The 15932-nt window shown below is 37.9% G+C and overlaps 2 protein-coding genes across 5 annotated transcripts in view; one reads left to right on the top strand and one right to left on the bottom strand.

The window, feature by feature from the left end:
- Positions 1-9304, bottom strand: part of LOC112563922 — a 28909-nt gene extending 19605 nt beyond the window's left edge. Inside the window, exons 1-5 of the mRNA XM_025238396.1 lie at positions 9123-9304; positions 7273-7364; positions 6894-6959; positions 5129-5174; positions 4794-4901 (exon numbers count right to left, since the gene is read on the bottom strand). Of these exons, the coding sequence (XP_025094181.1) occupies positions 4794-4901; positions 5129-5174; positions 6894-6959; positions 7273-7364; positions 9123-9171 (361 nt within the window). The 5' untranslated portion in view covers positions 9172-9304. The remainder of the gene's footprint in view (positions 1-4793; positions 4902-5128; positions 5175-6893; positions 6960-7272; positions 7365-9122) is intronic.
- LOC112563542 lies at positions 9296-15414 on the top strand. Of its 4 annotated transcripts, none has more exons than XM_025237573.1 (4): positions 9296-9391; positions 9915-9972; positions 13410-14188; positions 14492-15414. In XM_025237573.1, exons 3-4 carry the CDS (start codon positions 13719-13721, stop codon positions 15303-15305), a joined length of 1284 nt encoding a protein of 427 aa, XP_025093358.1. In that variant the 5' UTR covers positions 9296-9391; positions 9915-9972; positions 13410-13718; the 3' UTR covers positions 15306-15414. The 4 variants fall into 4 exon arrangements, with proteins under 4 accessions (XP_025093358.1, XP_025093357.1, XP_025093359.1 ...); XM_025237572.1 differs by having other exon boundaries at positions 9301-9391; positions 9915-10026; XM_025237574.1 differs by having other exon boundaries at positions 9301-9391; positions 9915-10406.
- The last annotated feature ends 518 nt before the right edge of the window (positions 15415-15932 follow it).

Raw genomic sequence — 15932 nt, 5'->3', positions numbered from 1 at the left:
TTTGCATAAACACTGCTTCAACCAAACGTAGTAGGAGAAAATATGGAGTGCAGCAAAAGAAATTCAGTAGCAAATAGGTCAGGAAATAATAGCTTTGATGGTGCCAGAAAATGAAGTTTCATAAGCAATACGGTTTTTGTATCAGCTATCACATCTACTTGTGTGCAATCAATAAAAAAATTTGTTATGTGGAAAAAGAGAGGAACACTGCAGAATTTCATAATTTGCTAATAAAAATTCAGTGTAAATATAAAAATGCTTGTATACTGTGGTCATGTTCAAAAGAAGATGGGAAGGCAGTTGGTGAATAAAGTGAAATAAATAAAAACAAAATTATTTAGTGGAAGCAGAAAGAGGTAGAAGAAACAGGTTTCAAAGTCGGTATAGCCAAACAAGCCAAACAAGTAGGCATTAAAAATGTTGTCAATGCACTGCTGATATTAATAAGAATCCAATCACTGTCCAGAAAAATACATAGATATATTTGCTGTAAGGCATCATGAAAACAAAAATGACCAGGACAGCCAAATAATTAGGAAGTAGTGCCTTCTAAAGACCTCACTGGTGGTCAAAACAAAAATGCACTTCCTTGTTTTTGTCTGCAAGTTTATCAAACCTTACTATTACAATAAACTGAAAAGGTGTGCCCATAAAAGAACATAGACCAGCAACAAAAGTTTAACACAATGCATATGGCATAGACTCTACAACGTCCAGGTTTCTTGACCACACCTACAGCTAAGTTTTGCAATGGTTTTCCACAATGGTGAATAAGAAGGCTAAATATATTTACCAAAGTTAACATACCAGAAAGTTATTATGGACAACTGCAAAAGCTGGATTCTGCTTGAGTGATACCTGCACAATGCCATGCGACAACTTTGGCAAAACCAACTTAAATGCACAGAACAACTACGGCGATGAGACAGCTATGTTGGTGAAGCACACTAGGCCCAGATGGGACAAAATTTCTTGGATGTGCACCATCTTTATAAAGTACCAACAAAAAACGGTATGATTTTCAGGTTCATTGTGGTTAAAAAAGAGACTGACAAAACTGGTCAGTTTTATTTTTCATTTTATGCTGTTTTTCCCTTTATCCTGTCAGCAGCATTCATAAATGATATAGCTGGAATAAAGCTTGATTTAGTGCCTCATTTCATTTTTTGACAGTCTATGTGAAAGTAGCTGGTAATTGTATGGTTCCCTGTGTTTGTAAGAATTCATTAAATGTATGTTGCTTTGGGCTGTATGACACTTAAGTCTAAATAAATTTTTTAAGTAGCAAAAAATGTGACATAGATTACAAGTAATAATTTGTTACATTTGGAAAAAATATTACTAGCCATAACAGTTTTTTCCCTTCCTGAACTTAGGTGAAAGTACTATAATGCACGTTGTACTTAAAGTGTGGACAAAGTATGACTAACAATTGCTTTTCCCCACAAGTTTAAGTAAAAGTACTATAGCACATGCACAGAAGCAGAAAGAGGGGTAGCTTGAATGTAATCATTACTGAACATTACAACACTATTGTACAATGAATACACTGTGTATGTGTGAGAAGGTGAAGGTGTGCATGGGTATTGGATGTCTTGTATGGGTATGGTATGTATGTCTACCTGTTATGTTGTGTGCGTATCTATATATATATATGCTCATATTACATTTGTATGCATGGTTGTGATTGTGAACAAAAGAAAAATGTCTGTCTTGTACTTCCTCCGACAGTCAATAAAGTTTGATTTGATTTTGACTTGATGTTTACAATTTAGTGTCGATATAGTACACAGGATAGATGTAAGAAACCCCGAAATTATCCAACTGTGGGACTTCACAATCATTAGTACCATCCATGAATGGTCCCACAGTATTTTTATTTGATGGTGATGGTCATACAGTAAATAATCATAACAATAGAATTTGTAAAGTGTATTTCCCCATGTTGATATGAACTCAGTGAATTGCACACAAAAAGGCTACAAACAAATCCAAGTCAACCACACAAGAAATATAAGCATCAGTAAACAGATGACACCATGACAAACAAGAAAGTGAATGGATGATGATAAAGGACTGGAGAAGAAGCTTCAAGTATTGATTATTATTTTTAAGAAATATGTTTTGAGTGTAGATTGAAAGCTTTTTTGAACTTAGACACAATTTGAAGAGAAAGGGCCAAAGAATTTCAAACAGTGGGGCCTAAGAAGGAGAATAGATAACTACGGAATTTCTTGTCTGTTGCAATGCAAGCAGATCAAAGAGACTGACTTGAGTGGTATCTTAGAAAGGTATGCTGAGGTGATGTCATGAAGACATGGGCAGCTCAGTCTTGTGACTTTGTAATCAATGCAAACCTGAATTGGCAGCCCGTTATGCTCACAGAGAGCAATATCAAAAAGGGGACTGGCCGCCAACTGGAAGACCTTCTGGAAAGGGTGCAGCAGAGGTCAAGCTGGCACACATACATCACTAATACTGCAGCTCCTAGCGCACCCAATGACTGATCACAGTTAAGGAACAGAGAGAAAGAAGCTCAAATACTTCTAGTATTTAGGTTTCTAAGACTAGACAATCCTCAGTTTCAAACATGTCTGGCTTAGTACTTCAGCACTATGCATAGTTTCATTTTATTCTTTTTGTCATGAAATAACTAGAAGTAGAGCTATACAGATGGTGTCTCACTTATTCCTTGCACATGGGACAAGCGAACAAATCAAATAGACATACAGAAGCTGGGAAAGGATAGTAAGATTGGGGATGTTATGTAGTTGGACACTGTAGTTGTCATATTGCAGCTGTCAGCAAAAACAGGGCAAAGGATACCCTCGTTATCCAGTGGAACTGCAGGTGAGAACTGGACAACACTGACTGTTACATGTTCTTTAATTTCAAGGCTGTAGTGTACACTTAGTATGGACACAAAATATAAATGTATATATGTTTACTGCAGCCGGCATTAACATAGGCAGTGAATAGGAAGCCCAACTTCATGGTGCCTCATCCTCCTGTTGCACTACAGGTAGGAGGTGGGGGAGGGATGGAGGTTGTGATGGGCAGCAGAAAGACAGAATAACCACCTGTCCATCATGTAGTAGCTAGGTAGTGATTGATTGTAGCTAGTTAACAGAAATGGTTTGAGAATGCTTGACCAATCCTAATTGAAGACAATGCTGTGGACACGGATTTTACATCACAACAGTCGAAAAACCAATGTTCTGCCACTGACTTCTCAAAAGGTGCTTGTTGTAAAGAGAGGCTGATCAGGATGGTTGACATCAAAGCCTCTGCTGAGCATTAGCCTCAGAATCATGAATACTTCAGCATGGCATACCCAGAGGTGCGCAGATCTGCTCTGCAACAGACAGCTGAATGCTTCATCTCACCAGTGGCTGGCTGTTCTCAGCAGTTCATTCTTGAGGCTGGCAGATAAGTGTTGGGTCATCTCACTAGGCGCTGTTTTGCTCTAGACAGCAGTCACAGCCTAGAGGTGACAGAAGAGATATGTACTGACGCAGGAATCGCTTTTGGGTGGTTGATCTAATCCCTATAGCACGTGTTTTGAGTCTCAGCGTGAGAGCAACAACTACAATCAATGAAGAAATCAACGGATACAATTCGCCAAGTTCATGAAGCATCTAGAGGTAACTCCACATCACAAGAGACATTCGTGTGAGACGTTAAGTGACATATAAGTGGGTGATGACTGTAGTGTGCAGTGTGTGATAATTAAGGGTAGGCAGTGACTCACATGCTATCTGCATTAGCCATAGGGATTATTGAAAGGAACCTTAGAAAACTAGCCACTAGAAATCATTTGATGTTTATTTGCGCATGTGCCAGATTTCTCCCTTGACAGATGCTTAGGAAGTGCCATCATTTCCCACTGTACTACATCCTAGCCAAGGGAAAATAGTCCCACTGCCTTGTGGACAATCTTGGGAAAAATAAAGGCTAAGGGAGTAAATTGCTACTGAAAATCATGCAGACAAAGACTTTCCACGACAAAAGTAAAGCCAGGGCTCTATACCCACATGTTCACAACCAGTCCAACCAATCAGCTATAATTCACATGGCAAGGAAGATGGGCGCAACCAAGTGAGACAGGACCATGGATATTCGACGCAAAAGAAACGTTATGTTAGATTGGTGAAGGCCCAGATCAATGACTACGGACCCTACCAAATTTGAAGGCTCTGAATGTAGACAGAGGTTGAAGAGAAAAGGTAAGATGTTAAAGCTAAAACAAGCCTAGAAAATTTCAATACAGTCTAGAAAAGAGAACATTTGCAGAAACAATACCGTTTAAATCAACAGAAAGCAGTAGCATCCCTTCAACAGCTTTGTTGTCTCATGTGGTATAGGTGTCAGCCTAAATCCTAGATGATTTATTACAACTACTTATTAAAACATTACCTGAACTTATTCAGTTGGTTGACATGCTTATTATATCGTCAGAAAACAGCATGGACACTATCCATTAAAAAGCATAGATTAAGTATGTAAGGTACACTCCAGAACATAATGTTGATGTAGAAAGATGAACAGAATTTAGCTTAAAGACTTTTAACTTAAATTCCAGCAATGAATGTGTTCTGAGGATTAGTATAAAACAGACTAAAAAGACTACACATGGCAAAAAAATTTAACTGTTTTACATTGCCAGCTGAAAAAGCATTATCTCACTGAGCTTTCAATTTGTTTTCAGCAAGCACTTACGTAATATATGAAAACACAAATAAAATAGAAAGTAAGACAATTGGCTATAACGTATACAGTATTCCCCAAATTACCTTTATTTGTCTCTGCAGCATTGACTCTTTCTGTGTAAAAATCATCACTATCATCGCTATCATCATCTGATGATGTGGAGTCATCACATACACCACCATTAAGGACACCTGCACAGCAACATAAAACAAGCATAAACTATACTTCCCATCTGGATGCATGTAAAGACTCATACAATCTCTCTCTCTCACACACACACAAAATAAGTAATGCACTCTTGTTTGATTTTCAAATCTTCGCAGTAGACCGAGTCAAATCAATTTAAACTGGGTGATAATTACAATGTTAGCATAAAATACTTTTCCTTAATTTAGCAATAGTGATGTACTGCACTCACAAGAGTTGGAAAAGTAGGTGTCACTAAAAAGCTGCCTTGCTTCCGCCTGCAAAAAAACAATTGCCACATCTAAGTCAACAATTTATATGGGGGTAGCCTTTAAACATGAGTGAAAATACCAAAGTGCAGTTCTTTTCTCAGTTGCCAATTAGACATACTGACAGTAATTTGTATTACAAAAGAAGAAACATTATTCTTAAAGAACATAGAGGATATCTGTAGTTGAAAGCTACGCAAAAGAGAGAATGGCAAATCTGATGAAGACTTGTGAATGGTCAGGAGTTATGTCTGCTGACAGATGATAAGACAGCCAATAAGGAAATATAAGGGTGTCTTAAAATATTCTCAAAAAAGCTGATTTTAATAAAACTTTATCCCCAGGGGCAATGCAAAATAGTGCTCATACTAGCAATAGTATATACACATACATGATCAAAAAAAAAAGATAATATAAATGACTCAATTGGGATTATTTTTAAAACCAACTTAGATTTAGTTAATTAAAAGTTTCATTTATACATATATACCCCATAATCTTTGAAAATAAGCCTTTCTGAAGAGACCTTTATACACAGACATGCACAAAAAGTTGTCAAATCTGTGAAGTCATACTGGAACATTGTCAAGGCCACAGCTAATAGGAGAGCTGGCTGTTACCTCACTAATCTCTCCACTAGGACACAGGCTTTTCTCTCTAAATGCGTAAATTTTTATTATTGAAAAAACATTGTTTTAAAAAAACTGTAAGATATGACTAACATTTTATTTTCATTTTTCATTTTATGTAGATAATTATCAGTAGAATTCAAATTCTCTTATTTAAATTTGCTTTAGCCTTATCAGCCAAATATATATCCAGGCAAATAAGTAAACTGGATTTTTAAAAATTGTCATGACATTCTCTATGACATGAACCTGGTTCTATCACCACAAATCTTGCTAAAAATTCAGTTCAGATGTCATAAATCACATATAATGAACAAATGCATCTGCTTTGTTCTCAAAAAGCATCTTGAAATAAAGTTCAAGTAATTCTACTGCTGAGAATCCATATAGCAGTTCTGATCTTGGACTTACCATTTTATACAGAAAGTGACTGGCTAGAACTGCTGCCTGGAAACACCCCCAAAACAATTCTATGGAAGGTATTCAAAGTTACCTCTCTTATATTAATATATAAATAACATACAAAAATCAATGAATACCCTCCATCACCTCTCTTACAGTGCGATCTCTGTGGTTACATAACATTGTCTACGCAAATATAGTTGCAATGCAACTCCTATAAATTTAAAGAAATTACCTCTTTGGGACATTTGTTCAAAATTTGCAACCTTTAGGAAGTGACATACCACTTACCAGCTTCAGCTTCTTTCACACTAATAAAAGAAATGTACAGCAAACAAAACTGTCTGTCCAAGGCCCAAGCATACAGAAAGTACTTGTTCTGTTTCTGAATGCACCACAAAGGATATGGACGACAATAAATAACGAACCAATTACTGTTTCCTATCTTTAACATGTTATTTCTCTTTTTTCAGTACTTTATATAAAGTCATAACACTTAATATTTTAGGAGTTTTTAGACTACAATATGCTGTCAGCCAATTGAGTCTTATAAACTCTCTCTCAAAATAAAAATTAGAAATGAAGGAAACATGCTATGTATAAAAATTGCTGAAAGTGACTTTTTCTCCTCTGTGCAGTGAACAGAACATGGAACATAGTGTAAATCATGTAACAACAGATAAAACAGTGACTTTACCATTGTCATATCTTGTGGATCACTGAAAGCCAATAGTCTGTATGCTTGTGTAATCTGTTTAAATTGCTGAAAACATAAAATGAAAATAACTTCCTGCAAATGAACGTATGTAAACATTTTAGAGTAGCATGCAATATTACACTTGTATTTCACACGGATTTTAAATGTAATTATGGAATTCTTGGATGCAGACCAAAGACTAGAAACAACTGTACAAGAAAGGAAATAAACTAATCACCAGTGTCCTTTACCTTTGTCAGAGATGGTCTGCCTATGTATGCACAGCCAAAGACATGAAGAAAGAAAATATGCACAGTATATAGTAGCAGAATAAGAGAGAGAGAAAGATGGGGATAAAATATAAATATAAATGAATTACCTTAACCGACTCAGGAGAATTGCTATGTTTTTCTGGATGCCATTTAAAGGCTAACTGTTTATACTTTGCTTTCACTCTCTCCTTGTCAGCATCTAGAGAAAAAGGCACCTATATTAATCAATTAATTCGACAGCATCCACCAAAAGAAAACAAATATCACATGCTCCATATAGACTGGTGCATTTGCTGTTTTCTTTTGAACATCTTCCTCTAAAGCAGAACCAAGAAAATACTGTTCCTTGACATTTATTTGTTCTTAGCCTTAGCAGGAGCAGCAGCAAGTAAATGATACATTTTGCAATTTTGGTGAACAGTAAGACATCTGAATTTTTCTTTTTATGTAATCCCAGAAAGATATTGAGCAATCAGCTTAAGGATTTGGTTCACAGATCTTTACAGTAATTGCTCCACATCTTCATCCAACTGATGAAGAACGTACCTTTATGTTAGATTTACTTGGCAACTGCTACAGGTCTTGGAAGTGCAATGCATTTACCAGCATGTCATTAACTAAAATATAGACTGTTATAAACTTGATGAGGTAATACTGGCATTTCCATGTCTTCCTACTTTATGTCTGAGGCATACAAAAGATGAGTCTCTTTCCTCTTGTGCCCAGCACTGTTCCTATACACACATCTGTGAATCTGGCTGTGCTTGGTTCTTGTCTTTTACCTGTCCCAATCCTCCTATCCTTGAATAATCAAATAATGTGTAACAAATGTTGAAAGCCCCCATTTTGCACTTTAAAAACCAAGCAGTTTATTTAAAGAAGATTCCCAAATATCTTTATAACTAGCACTTAAAAAATATGTACCTTGCTGATAATTTGCATGAACATCAAGAGCTTTATTTCACATTGGTCATTTAGCTAAGAACAATTGTCTTTTAAGATATAACCAATATAATTGTATATCACATTTCTAAATTATCTCCTGCATTCTCCATCAACAATGACATTTTAAACCAAAAGAAAAAAAAAGAAATCTTATTGTTTACTTCTGCAAGGTGCTACATGATACTTCCCTGACAACATTCATCTTTAGTCATTAACGTTAAGAAAATCCCAATGTATAAATAAAAGCTAGTTTTTGTGATTCACTCTTGTATTATTCATATTTTATGTATTGATGTAGCTGACATGAACCTGTAACTCACATAATTCATTATATTGTGTCAAGTTAAACCATATTATTCATAGACCAATTTAGAAGATAGTCTATAGGGCTAGGTTCTACTCATGATAATTTGTCATTATTCAACGATTCTTCAAATGGTGAAAGTTATATGCCATCCAATGTTCAAAACAACCTATAGCCATGAGGATTATCAAATTATGCTTGAAGATGGACTTCTGGTGATTCATGCAAATTATCAGCAAGGTACACATTTTTTTTCATGTGCTATTTTAAGGAATATCATTCACAAGATGAATGGTTTATCAACCTCTTACTCATTATGGTTGTGACTTAAGAAGCAAAAAAAAAAAAAAATCTCCAGTTCTAAGCATTTTCAAAATTTTATGGTATTGTTACTTACTGCTGTATATGTGATCGTAGCGAAATTTACTTTCAATAATGCTATTCATAACAAAATACTCAGATTCTAATAGAAAGGTATTATTTACTAGTAGAACAAATCAACTTACGATCTATAACATAAAATATTTGGCAAGCTGGCTCTAAAAACACTGTACATGACATATCCTTACAATAATTCTGTCTCCCTAACTGGTCTAGATATTTTACAATTACCAGTTTGGAACTTTTAGAAAATGAAAGTCCAGGTAAATAATTAAGGAATTTTCCGTTGACGTTCCTGAGGTGCCCCCAATCGAAGTTTCAACAAACCTTTCGGCAGCTGAAGTATACCGAAGGCAGAGTCTCTAGTTAAAACCATATTTCTGTAGCTTGTATTTAAAAAAATATGTGGACAAGTCCCGCAATATGAACACAACTGTTAATTCTGTAATCTCCACTCGGAAGCCGCCATATTCCTCAGGCAAACCTCGAAAGCCCACGTGACCAGCACTGCTGCCGTGATTTTGCGAGATGAAAGTAAGCGCTTCCGGCGTGAGAATCACCATTCATCAAACTTTCTAGACTGTGAAAACGAAAAGGTAACGTTTTCATTTCGAGTCACTTTTGTGTAAAGATTACATGAACTTCTCATGGATTTGTACTAGGAAACATTTTGTGAGAACAAGTTGATTTTGTGCAACTGTAGTAACCAGTGACAATTAAAGCTGAGAAATAGTCTGGTGTTTTCATGAGATGCGTTGTTATTTATAGGCGTTCATCTCTTATTCTTATATTTTCTCTCAAAACAATTTCTCAGAACCTATTTTCTCAACACTTTAGCATCAAGATTGTGTTGAAAGACTTTCTGTTTACGAGTTGTTTAAGATATACGATCACTTACAAGAAGTTTGCAACTACGACAGTAAAGACAAATGATTGTCCACATTCGCGAGGAGTAGAGTATAATACGTGTAATTCAGAGTTATTGTGCTTTTGATCTTGGGGCGTGGTGGTGGGAATATCACAGAGGGTGACATGAGGCTAACAGCCCGCGCATAGCTATGGTGGCTGAGCCCACCTGCTGATCAATGACTAACAGTTTGTTTTGGTTTTTATTTTAAGGAAGGGGGAAGACGGTTAATTAGCTGTTGCGGGCCTAGCTTCACTTCCCAATGAGACGGTAAGTGAAGGGACACTGCGATTAGGGGAGTGGAGGCTTCGTCTTCCTAGAAAGGTGCGGTATTTGTATTTTTGTACATCTCAGGTTTTTGTATTTCGGACTTTTTCCCTGATTTCTTAAAAAAATATGGATAAGTAATGTACGTACGTGTTCTCTTTGGGGCCGGCCATTTCGTCCCACACCAAAAGGCAAGTCGTCCCACGTAGGCCCATTTCGTCCCAAGACAGAAAAGTCAAATCGTCCCAAGCTCAAAAGGCTTTTCACCGATGAAAATAAGGACGAAATGGTCTTGGGGCAAAGTGACCTATGACCGTTCTTTTTGTTGTGACTGTCATTAGGCGCAGTCTGCAGGCTGGGAGATAGGCCATGGAATCAAGGGCCGGGACTGTTTGGGCCTGGCGGATGCCTTGAAATATTTGAAAAGTTTTTGTTTTGTGAGTTGTTCAGTTTTTACTGGTATCCTACATATATGGACCAGGAAGAGAGCGTCTGACCCCAAGAGGCAGCGTTTAATATATCAGAAGGTTAGGTCGCTCATCCCCAGAGACAGCGTCATATTGTGTTATGAGGTCGCTCGTCCCCAGAGACAGCGTCAATTAGAGTATTACGCCTGTCCGCAAGTGAAGACGTCAGTTATGTTTATTTTGTCTCTACCACGAATATCCCAGGACTGCTAGCAGACGACTTTTTCAGTCAACTACTAGAACGAGGCTACTTTCTACAACGCTTCCGGTTTACCCACCGTGGTTTAGCGAATGACTTCATTGGCTATGTCAGCAGCAAAGTCTGTAAGAGTAACAACAATAAAGAAACACACAAAAGGTGGTTTATACTAAAGAAGTGTTGTTGTCTCACTTATTTACCTCTTACTCTCCTCTGTCCTATACATGATTTTAGTTCTCGACTATAAGGCTTAAAAAATTTTCACGTAGCCGAAGATATGCCCATAAATAAAAACAAATTTAGTTATTAACAATTACGTCATTCATTAAATTATTCTAGACGTGTCTTGATTAAATATTCTCATTGTTTAAAAAATCGTATATGAATAGACCAAGATCAACACTAGTGCTTTCAGTTCACACACCCCTTCGCCGACACATAGATGATTTAAGATGTTTCTTATGCTGTAAACCAGTATCAGAGTTTGTAAATCATGAATGAAAAATACAAGCGTCTCGGCAGACAGACATCAGTCCACCTATTTACGCCCATGGTGACATGGTCTCTACGTTTCAAGATAACTTGTGAATTGAAAACAGATATACAGTATATATATATATGTGTGTGTGTGTGGATTATGGAGCATTAGTCCCCAGTGACTGTTGATACAGTGTGTCACGGCACGGGTGGCTTAACAACACATTCACACCAGACAAATGCGCGGTCTTTCAACACACAACAAAGCGATTGCCTGAGGATGCCCACATAATGTTCTTTTCGTTGTGGAGTGTTTCAGGACTTTACAGACTACAAGACAAATACACATTAATAGCAACTCGCCTCAACACTGTGCTCTAAAGGCGCCGAACATATTCGATAGATGCAATGTTTACATCCGGGGCACTTCCCCGATCAGTCACAACATAGTCCAATCTTTCAAAGTATGAAAATTACACGCCTCGCACTTTTTTCTGTCTAGCAACGAGGTTCCAGTTCTATTTTCTAACTTACGACCGCTCTAGCAATCGTTGAGTACGTTACTCACAGTTCATCGTCCCTCTTAGGGTTTATTGTCGCCCTCCACATCTCCAGCCAACTAGAATCCAAACTCATGGGGCTAACGGTGCTCCTATCTCCTTGCAGTCAATAAGTCATAAAAGTACTAATTAGATTAATCTGAAAAACACGGAGGCACGGACAGGTTGTGACACAATGAAAGCAGTGTTGGGCCGAACTTGACATTTTATTAGCTTTAAATTTGATCATCAAGAAAAGGAACTTTTTCTCTTAGAAATCATTAATAAGTAATAACAATATACCTTAGATCAGACCTGGGCAAACGCCGGCCCGCGGGTCGGATCCGGCCCGCCTCCTGTCTCTGACCGGCCCGCCCGCTGGCCGCCCACCAGTAAATATACTATATATATAGTATTGGGTAAAACTGAGTTAACTATATTAGTCCGGCCCTCTAGAACCATCCCAGTTTCTCATCCGGCCCTCTAGAACCATCCCAGTTTCTCATCCGGCCCCTTGGGAAAATTAATTGCCCACCCCTGCCTTAGATAATAGTAAGGATTAACTGATGTATGCCTACCAGGGGATTATTTTTAACATTTATTTTGTATTTTTTATGAGTTAATATTGTAGCCGGACGGAAGACATTCCTCACTAAGGCTAACATCGCAGCCCTAGCGTCAAATCAGTCCGTTCCTCTTTGGTGTTCCAGGGAAGAGGAAGGAAGTTCCCAAGGAAAGTTTTCCGCTAAAATTCTAGCTCTCGTTCATCGGTTGCGTTGTCTGATCTATGCCTCGCGTTGTGGTGTTTTTTGTGTGTGTGGTTTTTTTTTTTTAATCCACTACACACCCGCACTCATCCGACCTTGGAATCCACAAAAGATCCTGCTTTGTCCCAGAGAAAAGTGTCTTTTCTTCTGTGCGTCAGCTCCACAAATCTTCACATGTGTTCTCTGCTGCTGTGTCACAACAATAGACAACATAAATCTCTCTCGCGCAAGTGATACACTTTACATCATTCACACGACGAGGAGATATGTACGACACGCTAGTATTTGTTCGAACTGGCACGCTCACACGGCTAAATAAGTTCAGAGACAACGCGAGCCGCTTTCCAGCGGGACCAAAACACCATGGATGTGTATAGGACTATATAGGTGGATTGCTGTCTGCCAAGATCAACGAACATACATATATACCTATAAACAGGGCCGTGCTTAGGGGCAGGCGGACGAGGCATCTGCCTAGGGCCCCGCGCTATTGACGAACGTTACAAATAAATTAATCGTAGGCTTATGTTGTAATGTGTATGCAGCGTGCTGTCAATGATAAAAGACGAGATATCCCTGAGGAAAAAAGTGACTTTAGATCCCAACTAAAACCGTGTGATCGTGGCGTGAGGGCCCCGCACATGCCCTTTGCCTCGGGCCCCGCCTCTTGCGAAGTTCTCCGCTGTTGGTCTCGACGATCGAGCCTTAACGAAGAATGTGACTAAACCGGAAGCTTTGTAGTAGCATGCCTCGTTTTAGTAGTTAACTGGAAAAACTCGTCTGCCAGCAGTCCAGTAATACAAGTTCGTGAAAACACCTTGCGGCAGAATAGTACTTTTGTCTCTTGGTCTCTTTGTCTATGGGTATACGTTGTTGGTTTTGAACAAACTAGATATCCACAAGTAATTTTTTTTTTTATGATAGAGGCAGAGCTTAGGTCTTATACAGTTAAAATGTAGATAAATTCTTTATGGTATTATGTTTATTTCAGGATAGAACAGTGCTGAAAGTACAAATAGACGGAACTTGCCTCCTGGATATAATATCAACCTGTGGCCCATTAAAATGCCAGTCTTGGACAAGACAACACACCTGTTCTGACACTGTTGGATCTGTCAGGTTTAGATGAGATGACCAATGAATTACATCATGTGACCTTTTTTTTTTGTCCACCAACAGCATCATTGTTGTTTTTCCTGAAAAGTGCACAAAGTACACTTTGAAAGACTTGCAGGCACATGCCTCAACCCCCTAACTTCATGAAAAAATTGTAAAAAATTTACAAAGGCATATTGTCCGGATGACAAAAATGATCAAAAGTGGTGTTTTAATCTGGACTGTGTTAAATATGTCCAAACAGCAGTTAGCAAGACTACCTGTCCTTCCTTCTAGTTTTCAGCTGGTGATTAATAACTTTTACCAAAATGTTCAACAGAGGTATATATTTCATTGCGTGTTTCCTCTAAAATTTACCCCATTACACAAGAACTCTTATAAGTGCTGTCAAGTGCCAGATCAAAAATCTCACTCATTCGTAGACAAGAAGAGAAGGCTTCCTGTCACATGCACAGATGAAATAGAACAAATCCTAAATGAAAATGCAGATATTATCAGTGAGTATGCTACATTTCTTGGATGTGCTGAGTCTTCTGTCAGAAACATGGTGAGATGTGAAACTCGACTTGTAACAAGTTTCTCGAAACATGAAGTTCTTGCTAAAATGAAACTTCTGCTGGATCATGGACTTGATGGAGAAGAGATTGCACAGAGGTGAGCTTTTTTATTTTTGAATGACACATCAAATATATTCTTGAGTTTTATAGTATTACGAACATCACATGCTTTGTACTTTTTGCTTGTGCAAAGAGAGGCAGACTTTTCTAGGAAAGGAATGATGAACAACTAGACAACTTCAACCAGACTTCTGGGAGGAGAACATGGGTATCTGCAAATGAGAGTACTTTAAATGATCAGTTTAATCTGCGCTGCCGTGATAAACTGCAACCTTCATTGCTTATTAAAATAGCTTTCAGACGAGACACCATGATCACACAAGATTTTTTCTTATTCCAGGTATTACGTATTTCATCGAAGTGTGGAATCTCTACGTATTCGCTTAGAAGAAATCAAATCAGTTGAACACTATCAACCTTGTACCTATCTCCTAGTGGTTTCCGACCAATACTTCAAGGAGCGCATTGAAGCAATCCGAAGGGAAATTGCCATCATGGGAAAGCACCCTTCTCAAGTAAATTTTGTAGCATGCCTTCTGGAATGCTCAGAAGAAGAAGTTTTCGCCAAAGCTAGGGATAAGTGCAAACACCTTCTAACAATGCTACCTAGTCGACTTCAAGAACTTGTGCAGATTCTCCAGGAGTTTGGAGTCCCGAAGAGAATGATGCTTGATAACTGTTCAGTGTTCACATGCATACCTAGTGTTGCCAGAGAACGGTTGAAATGTGTCAAGGATGCTGGCGTATATGATGTAGACAAGCTTGTCTACATACTGACTGCTGATCCTGAACAATTCCACCAAAGTTTGAAATATTGGATAGATAATAGCACTGCCCTGGGAGAATCTAAGAATGAAAAAGAGTATTTAATGCAACGGCTTCAGTGTTCTGAAACAGATATTCAAAGTATGTTTTCCCGCAAAATTATTCTTTCTCGCCTAAGAGCAGCCAAGCTTAAGCATTCTCTTGATGTTTTAATAAATGAGATTGGTATTTCACCTAGAAGTATTATACAGTACCCTGAACTGTTATTTTATAGCAAAATCCGCCTTCTGTCAAGATGGGAGCTTCTACAGCAACAAAACTTGGAAGAAAGGAAGTTAATTCAAGCATTGATATTGCCAAACCGCAAGTTTCATGCACAGTTTATGTAACAGAATTGGCACGTCATAGGTCCTCATATCAATAGTTATGAATATTTTTCATTTGTTTCTGACAAGACTGCAATCTCAAAATAAAAACTCCCACAATTGATGTAAGGTTTATACTCGATGCACTTCTTTAATGTTTCTCTGTGTGTATTCTTCTAATTAAACATCTCCCTGTCTACTCCAACTACATTTTTATCCTTCCTATCTTCTGTCTAGTTTGTGTCTGGGCCAGGGTAGGGAGAAAAAAGTCACCAAGCCAGAGAGATTGGGTGTTCCCACGGCATGAGAAGCTGGGCCGATGGAAGATTCTAGTGCGCTCTTTTGTGTGTGTGTGTGGGGGGGGAAATGGGTTTTGTCGTCAAATTAATTTTCTCAAACATTGGAAACTATTCAGTAGCAAACTAAATCAAAAGATGGAAAATCGGGACATCTTAAGAAAAATTCCCACCCCTACCCTCTTGGAATAGGTTAAAGTGGATTACATATTAAATTTTTTATATAAAATAATTGATCAATGCTTGCACTTCTATAAAAGTAACAGCAAAAGAAATTGCGCGATTCCAAAACCACATACATTACACTACGAAAATGCCACTCCGACCATAGGAGGAACAGTTGCTACAGACCAAT

Source organism: Pomacea canaliculata, linkage group LG5 (assembly GCF_003073045.1).
Source record: "Pomacea canaliculata isolate SZHN2017 linkage group LG5, ASM307304v1, whole genome shotgun sequence".
NCBI lineage: Eukaryota > Metazoa > Mollusca > Gastropoda > Architaenioglossa > Ampullariidae > Pomacea > Pomacea canaliculata.
Note: the sequence above shows the minus strand (reverse complement) of the source record. Positions and strands in the feature narration are given on the sequence as shown.

What these genes read in the sequence shown, in the direction of transcription:
- LOC112563542 (XM_025237573.1), top strand. Translation starts at nt 13,719, where the DNA reads ATGACAAAAATGATCAAAAGTGGTGTTTTAATCTGGACTGTGTTAAAT. An exon ending in GGAGAAGAGATTGCACAGAG is followed by an intron (nt 14,189 to 14,491) that starts GTGAGCTTTTTT and finishes TTCTTATTCCAG; the next exon opens with GTATTACGTATTTCATCGAA.